This window comes from Osmerus mordax, chromosome 20 (genome assembly GCF_038355195.1).
Source record: "Osmerus mordax isolate fOsmMor3 chromosome 20, fOsmMor3.pri, whole genome shotgun sequence".
Taxonomy (NCBI): domain Eukaryota; kingdom Metazoa; phylum Chordata; class Actinopteri; order Osmeriformes; family Osmeridae; genus Osmerus; species Osmerus mordax.
In genome coordinates, this window is record NC_090069.1 from 5,266,985 (window position 1) to 5,289,788 (window position 22,804).

The 22,804-nt window shown below is 53.3% G+C and overlaps 1 protein-coding gene across 1 annotated transcript; it reads right to left on the reverse strand.

Annotated features, from left to right (window-relative positions):
• Positions 1–2,332: 2,332 nt before the first annotated feature.
• On the reverse strand, positions 2,333–21,452 carry mbd2 (methyl-CpG binding domain protein 2). The gene is given in 7 exon segments (XM_067258192.1): positions 2,333–2,433; positions 2,436–2,457; positions 6,107–6,284; positions 6,767–6,857; positions 10,212–10,349; positions 14,554–14,713; positions 21,020–21,452. Coding segments are annotated over 7 exon segments (783 nt in total). The 5' UTR covers positions 21,136–21,452; the 3' UTR covers positions 2,333–2,355.
• Between the last annotated feature and the right edge of the window lie 1,352 nt (positions 21,453–22,804).

The window sequence follows — 22,804 nt, forward strand, 5'->3', positions numbered from 1 at the left end:
GAGAGAGAGAGAGAGAGAGAGAGGAAGAGAGAAAGAGAAAGAGAGAGGGACAGAGACAGATGAGAGCAAGAGCGAGAGAGAGAGACAGAGAGAGAGAGCAAGAAGCGGGAGAGAGAAAGGGGTGTCGCCTAGTCGCGGGACTCGAACGTTCGCTAATTAGCGGTGGGCTTTGAGGACGGCAGACGGCATCATCGTATCTGTTCCCCGTAGTCGCCGGGATCGGAGGGGGGAAGCGGTGGTGGTGTGCGTGTGTGTGGGTGGGGGGGGCAAGTAAAAAAGAGTCCGGCGCTAGATTTACGGCGGCAGCCTCCGGGGCCAGATGTGGCCGGCGGAGATAGGCACGCCACCGGGTTGGACGCCTCTCCCTCGACATCCCGGTTGTCTCGCCTCTGCTCCCATGGACAGACCACATTCTCTTTCGGAAACCAAATACCCCCCCCCCTCCTCACCCTCCCCCTCCCCCCCTCCTCCCACACCCTAGCTGCGCTAGTGGCTTTCAATCAGACGCGCTCGGACTGGCTGTCCCGTTTCCGCCAGCACCTTTGCGATCTTGATAGGGGGATCGAAAAAACACGCGGCGCAGAGATTCTCCCCCCGCGGGAATCGAACGAGGCCGAACGTTCACCCGGACGGCTGCCCCATCAGCCCCGGTGGCACAGACACCCTGAGTTCCGCCCCCGACCGGGGTTAGCCCCGCGACGCAGCGAGGGCGGCCTGGATCGCTCATGTCGGACGTCTCGACACCAGGGGGCCTGAGCAGCCCCACTTGAGAGATGGGTTTGTTTAGCCAAGCGTCCCCCCAGAGCGCGGCAGGGGTGAACTATTGAGGAACAGCAGCCATAAATTCAGACTGCATCCTCAGCTGTTGCCACAGGGCCAGCCGGGGGGGGGTCAATAAAGCTATAGTTTCACAGTCAGCCCCCCCACACACACACACACACAAGACACACCTATGTATAAACCCCTTTCACAGTGGCATCGCCAAGGACAGTAATGTCCTTGCGGTTTCAAATCCCAGTGAAATAGACCACAGGTCTATGGAGAAAGCCAACCACCTGCCTAACTTACTACCTTTGCCATGCCCAGGGACTAATATTCCTCGTCGAAATAAAAACCTGGACATTTTCCAGGATCTTTTTTTTGGTATGGATGCCACAACCCCCGTTGATGTTTTAGACACAAACATTTATCTTGGAAACTGGTTGACATCTGGTGGTAGAATTAATGCAAATGCTATTCCCATTGCCAGCACACGGTCATTTGTATTTAAATTGTGCTTTGTGTTTCGCACTGTTCTAACACGAAGTGGAGATTCATCATAAAACACCTACACGTTTTTCTTCCCCCCCCCCCCCCCCCCCCCGACCCTTTTCCCGAACAAACAAACAAACTCTCGACACGTAGATAAGCCTCGAGCCGGTAATTAAAAAGTTGCCACCGCGCGCGGAGTCGGGAGTCTACTCAGGGCGGCGCCCGGCGCTAAAACAACACAGAGCCCCGTTCTGACTGAGGCTTAAGTGCGGGCCAGCGGAGAGACACCATGCTGTTTGATGGCTGAGGTAACCCCCCACCCCCCCCCCCCCCCCTCACCCCCCACCCCCCCCCTCACCGTAGCTGCGCTAGTGGTTTTCAATCCGAGGCGCGACGCGGCTGACACATCAGCATTCAGGAGGAACAGGGCCCTCCTAATGGAGCCTCTAATATGTTTTCTAAATGGAGGCGTGCTCGGCCGTGGAAGATATGCCAGACTTAGGCGCCAGGCGATGGCCCTCTTCTAGAGCGGCTCGCCGTGAAATGAGACCATATGAACTATTAATTTTCCCCCTTTAAACATTCATCGCATGGAGATAAAAGGATGGGAGGGGGGAGGGGCGGGGCGGGGGGGTGGGGGTGGTGGGGGGCTCTCAAGAGGCCGGGGGGTGGAGCGGGTAGGGGGGTCAGCCGGGCTGAACTCTGACCTGGCTCCGAAATGAGGGTGTGAATATTTCATGTTGGGGGTGGGGGGCCGCGTTGGTCGCCAATGCAAAACGAACTGTCTAGTTAAGAGAGGAAGAAACTGAACGAGAGAGTGAGAAAGAAAGAAAGAATAAGAACTACGGTACTACTTCTACTAACAAAGTGCTGTCGTCCAACCAGAGTCCTGACTCGCGGAGCCATGGAGTCACCGGATCTACAAAAACCGGCTCACTCGGATCGACGGTTCAGACGGGGAACAATGAGTACCGGTATAGTGTTGTCAGAACGCAGCGTTGTCCGGGGGCCATGTGAGGGGTGTTCTGTTCTCTGCGTCGGGTGTGTGTGTGTGTGTGGGGGAGGGGCTCCTCACCCGTGGCAGGCTCCAGTGGCAGTGTGGTCCTACATGTCTCTGGTGGATTCCGCTGCCCTGGCCAGCCCGTCGGCCATCAGCGCGTCTTCTAGACTCCTGCGTGCGTGTGGAACACCTTCAGCTCCTGTTCCCTGCGCGCACACACACACACGCACGCACATGCACGGGACAACGTCAGGGTCCGATGTGGCATGTGCCGCGGAGAGGCATCTGGCACTAACCCTCAACACCCCCCCCCCACACACACACACACACACGCTTCTCCACGGCGACAAGTCTAATCCCCGCCCGCCAGAGAGCTAATCACCGGCGCGTTCCGTTAAAGCCGGGCTCCGCCTTCCTCTGTCTCCCCCGCTTCCGTAATTAGAGGTTAACGAAGGCCGGGTCTAAACACAAACAAGGAGCGTAGCGTCGACCCCGGGCCTGGGCTGTTCCTCGTTTGCGCTCGCCGTTATTCCGTGCACGCTCCTCCTAATGGCTCATTATCTACCCAACTCATACTCCGGAAGGGGGCCGCGGTCAGCCAGGCCCAGCCAGCCAGGAGGAATGCAGACCAATGCAGGCTAACACAACAAGACCCGAGCTCAGGCTCTGGTTCTCTTGTGGTCCCTCTGCTAAGGTAAAAAAGAAAAAAGGTCAACCGAGGTTGATGGCATCGGTAGCATTTCGTGTCGGGATTATAATATCCCATTTACGGAAAGAAAGAATCATCTCGGGATTCCGTTTCGGCTAAATGTCTGTCGCCCCTTTTAGATAGCAACACATGACATTCCGGGTCGGAGCCCGGATTATCAAATAAAGGCAGGGGTAGATAATATTGAGGCGATCTGTCGAATGAATGGGGTTCCCTTTCTGGATTACAGTCCAACGGGGAGGAAATCCCTTTCCTGTTCCCGGCCCTGAGAGACCTATCACAGAGCAGGACTGCACTGGAGATGTGGCAGACTGGAACAGTGACAGTGGTATTGGTGAAGGATTTTCACTGTGTGAGCAGAGGAGGGTGGAGGAAGAAAAGAGAGGAGGAGAGAGGAGTGGAGCTATGAGAGAGAGGAAAAGAGAGGAGGAGAGAGGAGGAGAGGGAGGAGAGAGAGAGGAAAAGAGAGGAGGAGAGAGGAGAGAGATAGAGAGAGAGAGAGAGAGAGAGGAGGAGTAAGAAGAGAGAGGAAAAGAGAGGAGGAGAGAGGAGGAGAGAGGAAAAGAGAGGAGGAGAGAGGAGAGAGGAGTGGAGCTAAGAGAGAGAGGAAAAGAGAGGAGAGGAGAGAGGGAGAGAGAGAGAGAGAGGAGGTAAGAGAGAGAGGAGGTAAGAGAGAGAGGAAATGAGAGGAGAGAGAAGAGAGAGCAGTGGAGGTAGGAGACAGGAAAAGAGAGGAGAGGGGAGTGAGAGAGAGAGTGGAGGTAGGAGACAGGAAAAGAGAGGAGAGGGGAGTGAGAGAGGAGTGGAGGTAGGAGACAGGAAAAGAGAGGAGAGGGGGAGTGAGAGAGGAGTGGAGGTAGGAGACAGGAAAAGAGAGGAGAGGGGAGTGAGAGAGGAGTGGAGGTAGGAGACAGGAAAAGAGAGGAGAGGGGAGTGAGAGAGGAGTGGCGGATGAAAGAGAGGGGAAAAGAGAGAGGAGACGACAGGAGATGTGAGAATAGGAGAGAGAGAGAGACAGAGAGAGACAGAGAGAGTGGAGTGGAGACAGAGCAGAGAGGTGAGGAGAAGGGGGGGGGGGGGAGTTAGGAAAAGATGGAAGCGATCCATTCCACTCCCTCTCCCCCTAATAACCCTGAGCTGGCCCAGCTGAGCTTTAATGTATTTTCCAGTTGATAAGCCTCAATGCACTGGGAGAGGCAGGGAAGAGGGGATGACACCCAGGACACAGGCGCACACACCAGGGGGCCTGGGGATTGCGGGGCTGAACGCACCCCCATGCCTGTGTAGACACTGCCACCTAGTGGTCCCGTTCTGCACTCATAAAAAAAATAAAAACGGCGATATGATTTTTTTTAAGCCCCCCCCCCACCCCCCCCCATCATCGTTCAAACGAGTAACACCTGTGACAGATGCTTCCGGACGACCTCCCAGGAGAGGTGAGGCCTCGACCTCTTTAACGCTCGTGCTTTCTCGGTCTCGCGTCCAACGCCACGACCCCTGCCTACAGAGCTAAAGGCTTCGGCGCTTCAGAATGCATTGGTCACCCGGCCTTCTCTACTCCCATTGAAAACCATGAGAGGACGCTACGATGGGCTCGATCTCAGCGCCCTATTTGGCATCCAGACAATTGCTCTCCAAAGATAAGGAGAGGCTGTATCCCGGTAAAAAGTCCTTCTCTCTTGGCAAAAAGAGAAAAACTGTGTGAGAGAGAGGCAGAGAGGCAGAGAAAGAGAAAGGCAGAGAGCAAGAGAGAGAGGCAGAGAGAGAGAGAGAGAGAGAGAGAGAGAAGAGAGACAGAGAGAGAGAGAGAGAGAGAGAGAGAGAGAGAGAGAGAGAGAGAGAGAGAGAGAGAGAGAGAGAAGGAAGAGAGAGAGGCAGAGAGAGAGAGAGAGAGAGGCAGAGAGAGAGAGAGGGAGAGGCAGAGAGAGAGAGAGAGAGAGAGAGAGAGACAGAGAGACAGAGAGAGAGAGAGAGGCAGAGAGAGAGAGAGGGGCAGAGAGAGAGAGAGAGAGAGAGAGAGAGGGAGAGAGAGAGAGAGAGAGAGAGAGAGGCAGAGAGAGAGAGAGAGACAGAGACAGAGAGAGAGAGAGAGAGACAGAGAGAGAGACAGAGAGAGAGAGAGAGACAGAGAGAGAGAGAGAGAGAGAGAGAGAGAGAGAGAGAGAGAGAGAGAGAGAGAGAGTCTTCCAAGTGTGAGTGACAATGGGACAGGCACGGGGCCATTTGTCAGAAACACATCAGATGAAACAGGTTTTCGAGTTCCTTCTCCTACTGCTCCATCGCCCCTGACATCTCCCCCACCACGATCTCCGCGGATGTCCTCTCTCTCTATTAGAAACTGCAAGTGGCAGCTCGGATCTAAGATGGATTCGAGAGACCGCAGATAGAGTGCGGCTAGTTTGGTTTGTTAAATGTTTTAGATCAACACTTGTATTATTGTTTTTGTTGATTTTATGTAAAGCACTTTGAGCTGCAATTCTTGTATGAAAAGTGCTATATAAATAAAGTCTTACTTACTTACTTACTCTCTCTCTCTCTCTCTCTCTCTCTCCCTGTCTCTCTCGCGTCTCATTTTCTCAATCTCACTTTCCATCTGTGGTTTCTCTCTCGATTCGTCCCCGCCCTTTCTTTCTTTCCATTCTCCCTCTCTCCAGTCCCACCTTCAAACCTCGGTCACTTTCCCTCTCATTTTCCATCTCTCTATTACTCCCTAAATTTCTGTCGCCCTCCCCCGTGGCTCTCTTTCTCGGCACTTCAAGTAGTCAGAGGTAACTGAAGCTCTATTCCTCCTGCTACTTTGGCTTCGGGTCACCATTTCTTCTCTGGGCTCTTAGGCTAAGAGCGAAGACAACCAGGGCGGTTTTGAAGGAGGACACCGTCGCTCAGGGAAACACGGCCGCGGTACTTGTGGCTCCTCGTGTCTCATGAACTGCCGTCAAGGAGCAGGACTCGGCCAAAAGGCGTCACGTGAAGCCGTGCCCCTCCGACACGGAAAGCGATACAAAGGTCACGGCCAGGGTCGGCAGTGCTAGCGACATGCTAGCTCTCTAGCTGAGAAACGCACTGAGCGACCATGTCGGCCACGTGCCTCTTTGCGAAGCTACGCACGTACACACACACACGCGCGCGCGCGCTTTGCCCCTTACCGGATGTCCTCGTCGGTGACGAGGAAGGCTTTGCAGAGAGGCTGCGACGTGTTGAGCCAGATGGCCGGGTTCTTCTCGGCCGCCGTGGACGACTGGCCCGTGATGGGGGCGGAGCTCATGTGGAGGGCGCTGGCGATGGCGGAGAGGAGGGTCCGGTCCGTGGTGTCCGGCCCCAGACCTGCGGTGGACAGAAACCCCGGGGGGGGGGGGGGGGACAGGGGTCAGTCGACGGTTACTGAGTGAACAGATCGTTTCCTGAACTCCACAGAAATTTCCGGATCTTTTTTTTTTCTGATCCTTAATCTCCTGCCTCGCTTCCTACGTGCACTGTTTGTACTCGGATAATAAATGCTAAATGCTCATTGAAATGCTAGAAGCTCAGTTCATAAAAAAACTGTGTTCCCTACAGTGTCAACAGGGCTGTCCAACCAGATAACTATTAGAATCAGTTCAAATAGATCAGGGCTGGGATGAGAATCTACATGACGTAGGCTCTCCGGAAACAGGATTGGACAGCTTTGTATTAAATGAGCCATATTGTATGTATTCGTATCGTACCACATGCACGTGGGGATGTACGTGGTCAACTGGGCTGCTCACCACCAATGAAACGACACACCCATGCATCCTATTCTGCCCGGCAACGACGCTCGCTCTTACTTTGTAAACCTTTGGGCAGATCCATGGTTCGAAGGACCTCCTCCGTGACGTCCGACGACTGCAGGCCTTTCAACCGCTTCTCCCAGAAGAGCTGGGGGGAGAGAACAAGTGGAGAGGGGGTGAGAGAGAGAGAGAGAGAGAGAGAGAGAGAGAGAGAGAGAGAGAGAGAAGGCCGCATTCGCCGGAACAATCGCATCCGCAGCGGAGGGGTGCGTGGGCTGCTGTTGTCCTCTGACTGGGAGATGGAACGGGCGGGAGGTTGGCGTGGAGGAGGTGAATGGACGGGACTCGTGTCCTCGGGCGGGAACTGCACCTGGGGCAAGGCCGCTCCCCCCTTTGATCGTCTCTTTTCCACGCTCTCTCTCGCTCCTGTTCTGGGTCTCTCTCTTTCGCTCTCTGCCTCGCTCTCTCTCTCTGGCGCTTTGCGCTCCCCCCTCTCTCGGCGCCTCCCTCTGTCTCTCGCTCTCCCTCTCTGTGTGTCTCTCTCTGTCTCTCGCTCTCGGTGTGTCTCTCTCTGTCTCTCGCTCTCCCTCTCGGTGTGTCTCTCTCCGTCTCTCGCTCTCTGTGTGTCTCTCTCTCTCTTTGTCTGTCTCTCTGACTCAATCTACCCCTCGGCCTCTCTCTGTCTCTATTTCTCTTTGTCTCCCCCCACCTCTCTCTCTCTCTTTGTCTCCCTCTCTTTCTCTTCCTGGATTTGGAGAACCATCCCGATCCTACAGTGACTTCAATGCACATCCCGTTCATCGACCTTCCGCTGTCTGGAAACACTCGTCGATCTCGTCGATCTCGTCCCAGCCCCAGCGGCCAGCTCTCCAGAATCCACCAGAGCCAAGACTATAATCTGGGCTCTACTTTGTCTGGCCCGCTGACTGTAACAGAACCTGTTTCAGGTTCCAGAAGCCGGGCCTACACTGATAGCCTGGGAGCTATGAGGACTCAAAAGGGCACTTGGCATCGACAGCGAAGGTTAAGTACGCCTCGCGCACGTCAGGACAAAATAGCTTTCTCGAAAGCCGTCTTTGTTCTGTTGCCCGTTCAGATACGAGGAAGGGGGGGGGGGGGGGTGGGGGGGGTCTTAGCAGGACTGCGGAGTGGCTTGATAACAAGGGCACGTGGATCAATAACACTCATTTTCCTATTCCGGAGCGCCGTGCGTGCCACGGTCGCGGGCCCCGCTCCGGTCGATGGCCGCGTGGCGTGGCGCCTCCAGGACCAGGCACATGTGAAGAGTCAGACCCCGTCCTCGACGATCACATGGCCCATTCCAAAATAGGACTTGTGGAAAAGAGGGAAAGGAAGAAAGATGGAAAGACAGCCCTATCAGACGGAGTCCGATCGCGTGGTCTCCTCCCCCCTCCCCTCCCCCCCCCCCCCCCCCCCGGCTCATCTCCGGATCACTGTCTCCACTCCCCCGCCGTCGCCGCCTTTGGCCGCGCCTCCTCTTCCGCTGGCAAACTCGGGTGTGCCGGATTTTTTTACGACCTGCCTCTTTATTATATACGATAATGCCTTCACACGTAATTGGCTGTTGTCAGGGTGACTGCCAGCCCCCCCAGCCCCCCCCCCCCCCCCCCCCACCACCTCTACTTTGTAATTTCCTGAGAGGTGGAGGAAGGGAGAAGGGGGGCTGAGAGAGAGAGAGAGAGAGAGAGAGAGAGAGAGAGAGAGAGAGAGAGAGAGAGAGAGAGAGAGAGAAGGGGGGGACGGCGGCAAGGCAGGCGGGCGAGGGAGGCAAGAGGACTCGAGGAAGCTATATCGCCAGGACCCGATCACCCAAGCGGGAGATTCATTTCCAAATCCTAATGAAACTTCCCCCTCCATCCGTGTCAGTGGGAGAAGTGTGTCACGGCTGTGTGTCAGTGTGTGCGTGTGTGTGTGTGTGCGTGTACCTCCCTGGTTCTCCATTGACTCCACAGCCTCATTAGCCACAGGTCTTACAGTCTCATTAGTCACCCAGGACTCTAAGTGTGACCACACTCCCTCCTCTCCCCTGGGGCTCACACACAGAGACGACGTCAGGGTGGGCTAGCTAACTACCTGTGCGCTACCATCTCGGGTGAACTCCTTAAAAGGTTATATGTGCCGTCGGATTCCGTCGAATGCATTTAGTTGGACAGTTGTGGTTAGGACGTGTGTTGCGACAACAACATACAGCCACGTTTCATTTGGTGACTGATGTGGGTTGGCATCTGAGGGCCGACGAATGAAACGACTGAAGACGCTGACTGGATTCTCACCCGCATTGCACTGTGGGTAATGGTGAGAGCGGAGTGGCGCTCGCAGATGCGAGTGCGGGGGACCAAACGATCACACACACACACACACACACACACTCCCTCAGAGTGAGAGTCACCGGTTAATCCTGTCCTACTGCACCCACTCAGCAGGCCGAGACGTCGTCGTAAATCTGTGGCACAGGCGCAGACACACGCGCACCCTTACCGAGATGCGCCCCGCACACCTGGGCACGCAAAAAACGAGGAAATCACCACGGAAAAGCGCAACGACGACAAAAAAAACGCGCGCAAACATCCTAAATCCTAACCCGTTCCCACGTAATCGTTCGTTGCCAACTTGCAACACGGGTGTTAACTTCCCACCATACGTTTCAAAGGTTGATAGAGTTGAGCCTTAACACCCGTAATGTACACGACTGGCCACAGACTTGTCCCCTCCATCGCATCTGCAGGATGTCTAGCAGCCAGACTCCTCATTCAAAGCCAACGTGTGTCTCGCTGTTGCGGGCTGCTCTCACTGCGGCGGCTGACTCTGTGATGACTCTCCGTCAGCCCCGAGGATCTATGGGCGTTCAGCGCCCTCTAGTGGCCGACACTGGCTATAGCATCCTTGTTCCGCTCCAAAAGCGTTACGTAAGAGGTTGAGCTCGCTATGACGATTTGCCCTACATGTTCTTCTAGAGGTTCGGAGATAAAAGGATGCCGTCAGCCCACAGACGAGATAAAAGGCACCGATCATTTGAAAAGCTCACTGGGGCACGCGGCCGTCGTTTTGTTTTCGGATATATCTGGCTCGATCGTGCGCAACATCAAAGTAGGCCGTCTTCCGTTTCCTAGCTCGAGTGAGAAACACGTAGCTCTGCTCCCGGTGTGACGTTCTCTCTGCGTAAGAGAGCATGCAAAATAGGCTGCAGTGTGACCAGCCAACGACCCTCGCTCCTCTTCCAGGCTACATCTCATGATCGGGCCTCACCCCTCCTCTGGGCTCTGACCAGTGACGGGCGCAAAACCGAAATAAAAACGTGCCTGTGTCATGTGTGTGCGTGCGGGGGGTCAGATGGCTGAGCGGTTAGGGAATCGGGCTATTCATCAGAAGGTTGCCGGTTCGATATGACGTCGTGTCTGGATAAGAGCGTCTGCTGAGTGACAAAATGTAATGTAGTGTGTGCGTGCGTGGGTGTGTGTGTGATTGAGCGCGTGCGTCTCACCTGTCTGGGCTGCTCCGTCGCTCTCTGGAGGTCCGTCTTCACCTTGTTGCTCGGATGGTTGACCACTTTGGTGACGGGCTGTTTGAAGATGGAGGCCGTCTGTCGAATGGGGAGCGCCGTGTTCAGGTCCGGTTTGCCCTGGAAGGAGAGGAGAGAGACGGGTTCAGTCAAAGGAGCAGGGAGAGGAGAGGAGAGACAGGTTCCGGAAGGGAAAAGAGAGAGGAGAGCAGGGAGGACAGACGGGTTCAGTCAAAGGAGCAGGGAGAGGAGAGACAGGTTCATTAAGGGAAAAGAGAGAAAGGAGACGGGTTCAGTGAAAGGAGCAGGGAGAGGAGAGACAGGTTCATTAAGGGAAAAGAGAGAGGAGAGACGGGTTCAGTAAAAGGAGCAGGGAGAGGAGAGACAGGTTCATTAAGGGAAAAGAGAGAGGAGAAACGGGTTCAGTGAAAGGAGCAGGGAGAGGAGAGACAGGTTCATTAAGGGAAAAGAGAGAGGAGAGACGGGTTCAGTAAAAGGAGCAGGGAGAGGAGAGACAGGTTCATTAAGGGAAAAGAGAGAGGAGAGACGGGTTCAGTAAAAGGAGCAGGGAGAGGAGAGACAGGTTCATTAAGGGAAAAGAGAGAGGAGAGACGGGGGAGGAGAGAGACAGGTTCCGGAAGGGAAAAGAAAGAGGAGAGCAGGGGGGAGAGAGACGGCTTCCGGAAGGGAAAGCAGGGAGAGGAGAGGAGAAACAGGTTCGGTGAGGAGCAGAGAGGACAGGACCGAAGGGAAAGGAGAGACAGGTTCAGTCATGAGACAGGAGAAGGAAAGGTCCAGAATGAAAGAACACTGGAAAGGAAGAACTTGGCACAATGTGACAATAGTACCGAGGTACCAAAGTCCACAGGGGGTGGTTTGGCAAGCAGGAATGCCTAGCACCAAACACGCCGGATACCGTTCTAATAGGAGAGGAGAGTACACTTCAGAGAACTCCAAATGAGATAAGCACACCAGGCACAACAAGGTCGCATTTCATATCCCTCGGCCTACGTGTGGCGAATGAATTTTGCGAGTATGAGGCGAGAACATCTACGGGCCATGAGGAGGCGGAGCGTACTATAAAGGGAATGTCCGTAACTAGTTTATGGCTGTATTGTACAAATGATCGAACTTCTCAAACAGAGCCTTCGGAAGGACAGCACGATCCTACAGTCAGGGGCCTAATCTAAGATTCCTCACATCCCAGGAGTCTGATTCGGACGGTGAAATATGTGGCGGAACACATTGAAAGACGCAGTACGACGCGGGCCGCGGTCGATGCTAGCGGCCGTTGCGAAAGCGGCCATTAGAAGCCGGTTGAATCCAGTGACATTGGCACGGTCATTGGCACGGTCACGGGGTAAGGGACGGTGGGGAGGCGTGGCCAGGAGCGAGTCTAAAGTGCAAGCGCCTCGCGGCGACACCGAGAGAAATGTTTGGCAGCAGGCGTTCTTTGGTTGCAGGGGCGAGTCGTTCGCATTGGGTGTGGGTGCAGTCAGCGACGAGGGGGTTAACTCCCATCTGTGGTTTGGCAGCCACAACAGGAGGGCTGAGGAAGGGAGGGGAGGTGTGTGTATGTGTGAGAGAACGTGTGAAAGTGTGTGTGTGTGTGTGTGTTGGGGGGACTCCTCCCTCGCGATGACAAGGAGAGAGCACCCGAGCGAAGCCAGGCTACAACGCCGCTCTGCACAACTCAGTCAGGCAAACGCCCTGTAATAGACGGGCCCGTCTATTAGAAGGAACTGACGCCCGGCACAAACTGAGCCCCGGGGAGGGAGGCTGCGTCGAGATGGCCCGAGACACTCGCTACATCGGGGCCACAGAGCCCAAAGAACGACAGCATACGTGTTAGCGCTATTTGCTACATTATGCTCCTTGTAAAACGAAAGACCGCATACCTCCACATAGCCGTTCCAACTGAGTCAAACCCTTCCGCTTGGTGACGCATAGTAAATCTTGGGAATCTTGAGGGGAATGTCCCTGTACTTACTGTAAGTCTCTCTGGATAAGGTTTGCTAAATGAGTACATATAAATCCCAGGGGCTATTTATGAGTCAAGCCAACTTGTGAAGCCACTGCTTTTCTTGATATGTAACAAGCCCTTTCCACTGAGTGTGCGAGACCAGTGTTAAGACTTCCCGTTCACTTTCGACCCTCAAACTCCCGAGATAACAATCTAAAGACAACACGATGCAGACAGCAGCATGCAGAAAGAACAGACATTCGTCTCCTCCCCTCTCGGGTCAGGAGTGTGTGTGCGTGCTTGCACGTCATGTGCCGAGCACACTCCTCACGTACACAGCCTGCTCGGTACAGGCCGGTCGAGAATGTGTTTACCGACTTGTCCCAGATTAGGAGCGAGGTGCGTTCGAGCAAGACGGCAAAGTGGCACCGGTCCAGATTCCCAGACAACAAAACACGCACCGAGGGACCGTGGCAAACGACGGGATCCGCTCGCGCTACGCCCGCATGCACGCACGCACACACACACACTGCGCATGAACGCACACACACGCGGCTCCGCGTGCTCCAGCCTGCGTGTTTATTCCCGGATGTTTGGGGGCGCGTGGCTCACGTGACCAGCACACAGGAAGGGATTTGAATGGAGAGCGACGTCCGGTGTGGAGGGAGAGGCGCTGGGAGCTGGTGTTTGAAACGCCGCGACGTCCCTCAGCCTCGCGCCTGCGTCGGCTCCACAGGAGACAGACTCAGGTTCTGCAGAATCGCCCGAAGCCGAACCCCTACCCCCCCCCGGAGCAGCGCAGTCATCAGTTCCCTATATACTCTACGGTGCTGCCTGTTCAAGCGGCGCTGAGAACCACTGAAAGAACAATCCGGCCTGGTTTTCGTTCTCCTATTTTGCCTATGGGGAAATTGCGCGACGTGGCAAAAAAAAAAAAAAAAAAAAAAACAGGCTCCCGGTCGCATGTGGGCCGCGCAGGGCTGTGCATTCTTCAGATGTAATCTGGCCCACCCGTCTGCGGCACGCCCCACCCCCGACCTACGCCTCCGCCGCCCCCCCCCCATCCCCCACCCCGACCTCGGGAGCAGAGCGCGGTTGAACGCCCCCACCCCCCCCCGCCGAGAATCCACCCCGACGCAGGGCGGATGAGCGCGGGCTGCGCTCGCGCAGGACAAGAAGATGAGGGGAATTTGTCATCCGGGCTCGGGATTCTTTCTGACGAGGTCGGACACTCGAGATGAATAGCTTATGGCCCTTTTTGGATTATGCGGGCTCGTCGACCGTCCTCCGTCGCTCTCCCACTCAGCCTCTCTCTCGCCGCACCACTGTATCACCCTCCCCCCCCTCCCCCCCCCCCCTCCTCCTCCTGTTTCAGAGCTACGGGAGAGGCAGGGGGGAGGGGGGGGGGGAGAAGCTTCTAGCGAGGCCCTGGAGCCTTCAGAGCGGCGCTGGCCTCCCTCCCCCCCCCTCGTGTCCGTTCGGGGCGGGGGCTGCAGCCACTACTATCTGTGGATCCCCTGTGGGTGTGCTCTGTGCGAGATTACAGCACGCCCACGCACACAGACGATCGAGCGGTGCGGCCCGCTTCCGATATCGCGGAGGGATACGAGGGGCTGTGGCAGTGGGAGTGCTGCGTGTGCCCGGGCGGGGAGCCGTCGGCTACGCTGCCCGCCGTGCGATTCCGAGTCGAGTCGTCGCCCCGTGGGAACCCGGTGCGTCTGACGCAGGCCGTTGTCGTCAGAGACGGGCGTGAGCGTGCCCAGTGTGTGGGAGTGTGTGTGCGTGCCTTCACGCTGACATGTTCTGCCGTGTGCACGGATCACATCGCCTCATTCTCCCTCCAGACCGAGGGAGCCTTTTATCGCGGTCCGTCGCGAACACGCCCAGACACAGCCTGGCAAAGACTGGACTGGCAAACAAGGGGTTAAGGCCTAACCCAATACTCTGACTCAAACATCCCAGATTCCCTTTCTTAGCTTTTTACCATCCTTTTACAGATCGTTTTGAACACAGTCTGGACATCGAGTGATTGGGAGTGCTTTCAATGAGGTTTTCGCAAACGATTACATAAAAGGCATTTAGAATTGCGAAAGAGAGATTTGGGATGATTTGACAAAGCTTTAAGCAGTGGTCTCACCACTCGCCACGGTACACAAGTTGGACAAATTGTTCCCTCTGAAATTCGAATCTAACGACGTTGTTCTGGCACACTGAGCCCTTGCTACACGGCGTTCAAAAATGGAGATTCACATGGTGCTTTATTAAAAGGCTCAATGGTTTATGGCTTTGAGGCTCCACATAGCCGTGAGCACGTTTGAGTTGGAGCTTGTTCTCTGGGATGGGCGTTAACGCACACCGTACCTTGGAGAGACCGAGGTTCTCGTTGCGCAGCCTCTGCTTGTTCTTCTGGAGCTTGCTGGGCATCATTTTGCCCGTTCGGAAGTCGAAGCATCCGAGGTCCACCGCGTTGCCTAGGTAACGGGACAGCTGGGGTTTGCTCCGGAACTTCTTCCCCGAGGGGCTGAGGGGGAAAACAACAAAACAACGGCGTCAGCAACGGCTTTGCACTGTTACATAAACACAAGAGGGGAGTGAAGTCAGTATGAGAAAAGTCAGTAGGGTTAGGTTTGGCTTTTTAACCACCGCTAAGACAACGGCGTAAAACTTGAAAAGACAGTCGTTGAGTTATAGCCATTTATGACAACCGCACCAAGAAACGACCCGATGTTCCGACAACCTCGGTTAAGTTCCTTGGAAACATTCTAGCGACTCGTTCCCAGAACGTTCTGGGACACGCAGCCAGTTCCAACTAGGCACGAGTTTGTCTGAGGCCTCTCCGAGAAACCAGAAGGAAAACATATCTCAATAACGGAATACTTCGCAGAAGAAATGAAATGAGCCAGGCCCTCCTCGAGCCAGGACAGGCCTCTGGTGTTATTCCTGTGGTGAAGGAGTGTGGTTGGAGAAGGCGTGCAGGACCAAGTCGTTGTATTTATAGTGTTGACCTCAGCCAGTAAACAGATTAGCTTTAATGGAACCTCATAAGAACCCTGGCCTGCTTAGGACAGGGAACAGCCAAACCTGACTGGCCTACAGAGAAGAAAACGCCAGTGACGGGAAACTGGAGCTCCTCACAGGCGTAAACGAACACAAAAGCGGTAGAGATATTAGCCGAGATATAGAGCAGACAGAAAACCAAAGGCAGACTGACTATTCAACCAAAAAAACACGACGACAGCAAGATGGAAAGATCTCAGCGCTGCCATAGGCCCAGCGTGCCTTGAAGTGGTTAACACCAAGGCAAGCGCTCTGCCTGCACACAACACAACATGCCATTAGCATCTGCAGAGTGATTTCCATAGGCGACCTCTTAAAGAGGCAGGGGTATAAAAACCATTCTGGGTCGACTCCAAAGGACCGAGAAATTCGACCACCCAAGCTTTTACCGCCTGCCTTTTATCTTTACTGTAAAAAACAAAACGGCGTGGTAAAAAAAATGGCATCTGAAATGCCAGAGGACATTATAACCACCACCAGAAAGGTCAATAAAAAGGCTTCACATTGCCACTCACAGCCTCACGCACGCGGTTAAGGTCTACGAGCTGGTACAACTCCATCTAAAAACGACGCTCTCCCTCGCTATTGTGTAGAGGAACTCTGTTCTACGCCCCTACCCGAAACACACCAGCCTGTATCAGGGCACGAAGAACAAACAGAGCCTGGATGTTGCCCGGTGACCTTGGAACAGGCTGTGGTGTTGTAATCATGCAGGCCTCAGACCAAGGTAGCCCAGAGGCCACAGGGCTGGTCGCGGTGGCACGGACCTGTTAAGAAGCCTCCTTTAATACAGCCTGTTCAAGGCGGACACGTCGCTCCTTTATGCCGCCTCGCAATTCTGTGATTGGCTGAAAGGTCATCGACGTCAATGTGAAATGGTAGACACACTAGACGCCGACGCCAAGCCTCGGAGTCAGCGGCACGCCATCCCAAACCCCGCACAGGGCAGGCACTGTGCCACCTTTGTTTGGTTCCGTGTTTAAACAAAGCCGCCATAAAGAGAGATCTTCTTCACGGCGATATCATGGGCGGTTAATAGGGAAGGCCTCCCCCCCCCCCCCCCCCCCCCAAATCAGCCTACTTTCTCAAGTGAGAGGACAAAATGGAGAGAGGCTGTTGATATCGTCATACAAATGAAGGGGGCACTCGAGGTGAAATGGGGAGTGTTTGGAAGGACACGGATGAGGGGTTTTTCGAGTGAGCTACGGGCTGAGCCGTGGGTAGGTGGTTGCGGGGTTCGCATTACATGACGTGTTTGCTCAAACCAAACATCCACAAAGCAGGCCGGTTTCAGCACTCCCTTCAAACTATGCGTTTCAAATGCCGAACCACTGAGAAATTCGTCCAGCTACTACTACTACTACTAATAATTAGAATGCACTTTATATTAGCTAAAATCTCAAAGTGCTACAGGTCAAAAACAAGAAAGGGCAAAAAAAAATCATGTTGACCAAAAAAGAAAATAGGACAGAATAAAAGAGTCAATCAACCAAAGCCTCTGTTAAAATGGTGGGTTTTGAGGCCACTAGACACAATAGCTTAGGCCGACCCAATCTGAGCATGTGTGTGAACCGCAACGGGGAAATTATTAGAGATAGGCACGCTCTTTTTCACTGTGATGTTTCAGAGTCACAGCTGCCAGTTTGGGATGAAAAGCTGTTTCCGTGGTGCCTCTGAGGTCGCTCGACGTCCTCGACTGCAGGTTCGACAGCTCGGCTGAAACCACCGTTGAAACCGTCGCTTGGAAGGCGCGCTAGGTCGGGCCCTCGTCTCGCTTCGTTTCGTAACGCACGGGCGAAGTCGTCCGTTCCCACACGCGGAGCCGAGAGAATCTGTGTCCAGCGGAAGCAGAAATGACTGGGCTGAGGGTGAGAACATGACTCAGATGTGAGTCAAACAAGAGCTTGCCACACGGCACAACATTTCCGGAAGAAAAGAGAGAGAAAAAAACACTGACGCACACACACGCTGACGCACGCGACACTACAGAGCACATTTGGTTCTGTCTGGGGGCTCATCGGAATGGCCCGGAGCTGGGCTGTACCATTGCCCCGTAAGGGCCAAGCAGCAACGCTGCTGTGGGGAGGAGGAGGGACAGGGAGCGCGATCGAGGAAGAGGTCCAGGTGGGTCATTCGGGGCAAGGGACAGAGAGCGGAGGCTGGAGGGGGGGAGCAAGGGGGAGAGAGGAGGCTCACCCTGCCCTCCCCTGTGCCCTGCCTGCTGAGGGGAAAAACGCTCCGTCAGCAGGACAAAAGGGTGTGGGCTGGAGGAGGTCTGTGGTTAGCCTATACCGAGGGAGAGAGGTGGGGGGAGGGGAGAGAGAGAGAGCATGCCGTGGAAGAGTGCCCCCTGCCCTTCACCGGCAAACATTTGTGAACCCCTTCGTGGCTGCGTGCTCTGGAACCGGTCCCAGCGAGATAGTGTGGTTGAGAGGGAATCGAGAATGGAAAGTCAAACATAGGGAGACAGACTGACAGCTCGACAACGTTGAACCAACAAGGGGCCGTTCGGCAGAGTAAAACCAACTGTTTCGATTCGATAAATAAATTCACTTGCGACAAGTACAAGACAGTGATCCCGTGCTCTCATATTCCAGCTCTGTTTATGACCGCCGACACGAACGGCCAACGCTATTAAGCGCTAATTAAAGTGCCACAGTGTGATGCCTACATTTCATTACGACTGGAATTCACGACTTCCCAACACCACAAAACAAACAGGAAATGTTAGCTTCAATGGTCTTCTAATCCTGTTGGAACACAACCTCAGATCTGAATCCAATTACCACCCAGTACTCTATACTAGTGACATTTGCTGAAGCTCAGCTCCCAAAAGACAGTACAGTGCTCTGTAGTGAGGGGAATGGGCCCATTGCTTAAATTGGTCTATTAATTACACCGAAACGCTCACATTTCCTGGTCCAATTGCCCCCAGTGTTCTGCCAATACCCAGGCTAGTTTTATTATCCACAATAAGAATCCCCTGCCCCCGTCTAGCCTAGCTGTGGTCCCCAGACAGGGATCTACCATGTAGGACAGTACTTCTCAGCCTATAAAATAAGAGGTTTAAGAGAAAACCTAGCTCTTCTCCCGCGGTAAGGCACAGCCGAGTCTGCCTACAGAACCGCTCAGCTAAGTACAGTGGTTACGACAGCGAGCCGTGGCGCACTAAGTTAGCCACTGGTTCAGCTGTTAACCCTTTATTCCATAGCTGTCGACACAGCTGTGTCTCGCGCATGCACGCACGCACGCACGCACGCACGACACCCTCGCCCTCAAAATGGCTTCCTCATCCTCTGCACAGTCTGAGTTCGGCTGAGGCGCCGAGTTCAGATAAGGCAGACGCAGATATTGATTGCGTGCGCTCGATGGGAAAAGGTTGCAAAATGGTGTCTGCGTATTCTTGACCGCTCAAAGAAACCATTAGCATTACGAGTCCCAAATTTGATCCTATTGCCTGGCAAGCTCAGTCATTATCAGTCGTTCTAGGTAAATAGGGCACGGTGTTGCATCACACAGTGATCCGCTACACACAGTGTTGTTGACACGGTACAATATCTAGCCTCGGAGCAGGTTATGGCGAGTAGGGAGTAAGCCAAGCTGTATCTGAGCACGACCACAAGTAATCCCCCTGTTGTAGTGACCCCTGACCTCCCTACCGACCTCAAAATTTGCAAGGAAAACCGTGACCTCTGCAACCTAAAAGGCTGCCAGATCAACATGTCGTGCAAGCAGACGGCCCCGGGTTACCACTTCCCTGTGTGTCATAAGGCAGAGTTCCTATCGCCGTCTCCCAGCACAGACCGGGTGTCACTTCACACGCCGGCCCCGTCAGAGCTTGATCCTACACGCAGGAACACAGGGCCCCGCTCTCCCCCGGCGGCTCTCTGGATTTGCATTGAGGAGTGTCTCCCCGTGTGCTAATTGAGGCTGCTGATAGTGTGGGAGAGAAGAGCAACGCAACCAGGGGGGGGCTCATTCTGTCACACCAGAACCCCAGCGAGAGAGAGAGAGCGAGAGAGCCCCACCGTCGGGGAGACGGATATGGAACCGAGGGAGGGCGTGGGAGGGACGAGGGAGAGGATGACTCGCAAAACAACAAACGTCGAACCGGCGTGACCCTCCCCCCCCCCCCGGCGGAGGGGAAATACCTCAGGGGGGAGCAGGCGACATTCCCCGGACGTCGCCCTCCCCCGCAAGCCCCCCCCTCCCCCCTCCCCCGCCCGCCTATTCTACGAGGGGACTGGTTAGTCCTGGGAGCTTCGGAGGCGCAACGCGAGGGAGGGGCCCTCCGCCGGCGGCTCCCTCCTCTGGGGACGGCCGGCCTTCATTATGTAAGGAAGGCGCGCGTTAACAAGAGTGCCGACGCAGGGTCGTTTTACAGCCTCTCTCTCCTGCCCCCAGTACCTCAGACAAACCTGACACCCCTCCCCCCATCGTCGCAACAACATGAATAGTGCCTCGGCTTAGGCGCAAAAAACCTGGGAGAGACACTACAATACATACACGCTCCTCGCACACCGCCCCTCTGTCTGCTGCCTCGCTGTCTGTGGAAACACCGAGCGTATCGAAGACAACGTTCCAAAAATCGAACATGGACAAGCGTGTTTACTGTTCCAGGCCCAAAGGCAGGGAAAGCGCAACCATGCAGGTTAAGGCTGTTCCATTGCGTGGGCTTATAGACGAGCCGGGTGTCCGCTAGGCTAGACTATTTTCTCAACGACTCTCTCTCCCTCCACTCACCAGGGAGTGTGAATGTAACACCACAGCCCGCCGGGCCGACAGGAAGTGAAAACAACAACCCGAAAATACCCCGCCGACGCTGTGCCTCCGAGCGTGTCCGTCGCTGTCACGTCTACGTCGCCTGAATCCTACACAGCCAAAACACACCTGGGTCGTGTTGTTTGAATCGTATCGACCGACAGGTTTGCCCACAGAGACAATAATGACTAAAGGCACACAGAACGAGCTCATAGGCCCAGGACGCACGGCAGTCAGAGCCGCCCTCCAGAGGCGTAAGCCCCCGGGGCTTGCTCTTCAAACGCCGAGGAGGGGGATGGGGGGTAGGCCCATCTAGGCTGTTAACTTGCCAATGCTTTTTAACTGAAAAAAGAAAAGATGATTGGTCTTAGGAGGTGGAACATGTGAAAAGCAGAGACATGTTTAAGGGATTCCTTACAGATCTAGGCTTAACTGCATATCATCCACAGAATCACTGCTTTCTGCTTCATACACTCACATGCAAGAACGCGTGCGCGCACGCACGCGCACACGTACGCACACACACACACACACACACAGTGATGTATGGTAAACAAATTGCAATAAGTGCCAAAATCTAATGCCAAACCACAGAAGAAAACGATATACTCATAATTTCTCATAATTATGTCATCACAAGCTATTTGATAATCGATTAATAAAATTAGTTTATGTTCACAGGCCTACTTATTAATAGATTAAAACACATATGCCTACTACGGCGTAGTTATCTTGTAACACGCATCAACAATGTAACTAGCTATCTAGCTCTGGTACTGTAATCTTAGCTACAATGCTTATTTTATGTATCTAGTTTTAAGATACAATGTGGCAATGTTTCTTACGGTAGGCTACTGCACTGAAGATGTTGCTAACTTTTCTGTTGTTACAGTTACCATATGTCATGGAAGCAGTTCAACAGAACGACGAATGAGAATGTCAACCTCGCAAGCAGTTACCGTTATCAAAGTTCACGTTCGGATACATAATTTAAATGACTGATTATTACCTGTAGTAATACACATCGCTCTTGCCAGCGCTGAGCCCTGACTTCCGGATCACTTCTTCTTTCTTCCAACCCGTTGGGAGAGCAGGGCAGTCCGTCCTCTTCCTCTCCATAATCATTTAACAGTTTATAAGGGGAATAACCCCGATGTCTTAAAAACAGCTAATCAAGTAGAAATGATGGTAAAAGTCCAACGTTAACTGTAGCTCCAACGTGTGAGCTGAAGCTGACCTAGTAGACTAACGATGTAAGTCGTTCCTTGTGGCTGTTTCTATCTGTCTTAACGTCAGAAATCAAACTTATTTCCATTTGCGTATCTTAGTGCTTCTTATATAATTACGGTTGACAGTTTTCCCGTTCGATCCTCAACTACCCATAACCGAGTGACGGCAAATATCTCCCGGCGCTGCTCAACGCACACACGGCGGTGCAGTGACGTTCTGAAATTTCAGCACTTCCCACACACACACTGACCCAGCGCTTGGCAACCACACTGGCTCGCTCAGTCATGCCCCGCCTATGGAACCCTCCCGTAATTTCTCGGTTCTCCCTCCCACGTCTTCAATATTCAGTTCCAGTGATGTATAAGCTACTCTGAACGTCTAATAGCTATTACTTTTAGCCACAAAATTAGCCACAAAAAGCATAACAGTAATTTATTTAAACATTACGACCACAGATAAAATATTCATTTTGCCAACGTATGGAACCCAGGGATATCTAATAGTCGTACCTACTCATGATAATTTCACTTGAGAGGTTGTTCGTCCTGAGAAATTAGTTGAACCAACATAACCCAACAGGATTGCATCCAACCAAAGACCCCGTGGCAACTATCAAAAGTTTTAGCTGCACTGAAACTGAATGGAGAGTAATAAAGTTAATTCCACAAAGACTTTACAAAATGGATAACACATGACGCGTAACACAAACAAACTTTTGCCAGCATCATTTTTACTTGATAGCCTATATGTTTTATGTAGTAAAGTAGGGTACCTCAAAATTAGTATTTTTACAAAACAGTTCCATAAAATGGTTATGTGGAGATGTCATGCAATCATGCCACCATCTCGTCTCAAAATAGCTTGCTCTTCTACACACCCAAAACATATTTTAAGTGAAACCCAACCTGCTCCCTGAGTTGTAGTGAATGCGAGACACTATAGGCTGAAGAAGCCCATTGATTATATTTCAGTAACCTACTTCACAGCCTTTGTAAGTTTGCAGTGTATAACAAATAATAATTCAACATATTCTCGGCTTGTTAGAGGTTTCCAAAGAGACCAAACGACCAATCACAAATGAAATAAACTCAATAATGTTCTGTGTAACAAATCCTGGGGCAGAACTCACTGCTTACTTTCACATTCACTATCCGCCCACAGAACTGTGAAGGCTAGTTGTTAAACTGATGCCTGCTGTTGATCACCATGTGAGACGCACTGTTAATGTGTTCCCAGAATACCTTATTTGGCCTTGCCACATCTCATTTATGAGTACTTGAAGATTGTTATCTGCACCGTGCTATCTGCCTCAGTGCCCTGACAGTACCTGGTACAAAAATATTACATTTTTCAAAAAGCTGCTGGGCCAGAGTGATGATTAGGTGACGCTTAGGTGACGCTTGGATTCTATGCTTCAATAGGTGTGAACTCGTAGATATAACCAATATACAAACAGGTTAAGAAAATGTATTTGTAGAAGATCATGTTCAGCAGGCACACGATCTAAACTCCTTGTGCAAACCCCATAATCCACCCATTCTCCCTCTTTCCCTATCCTCCCTCC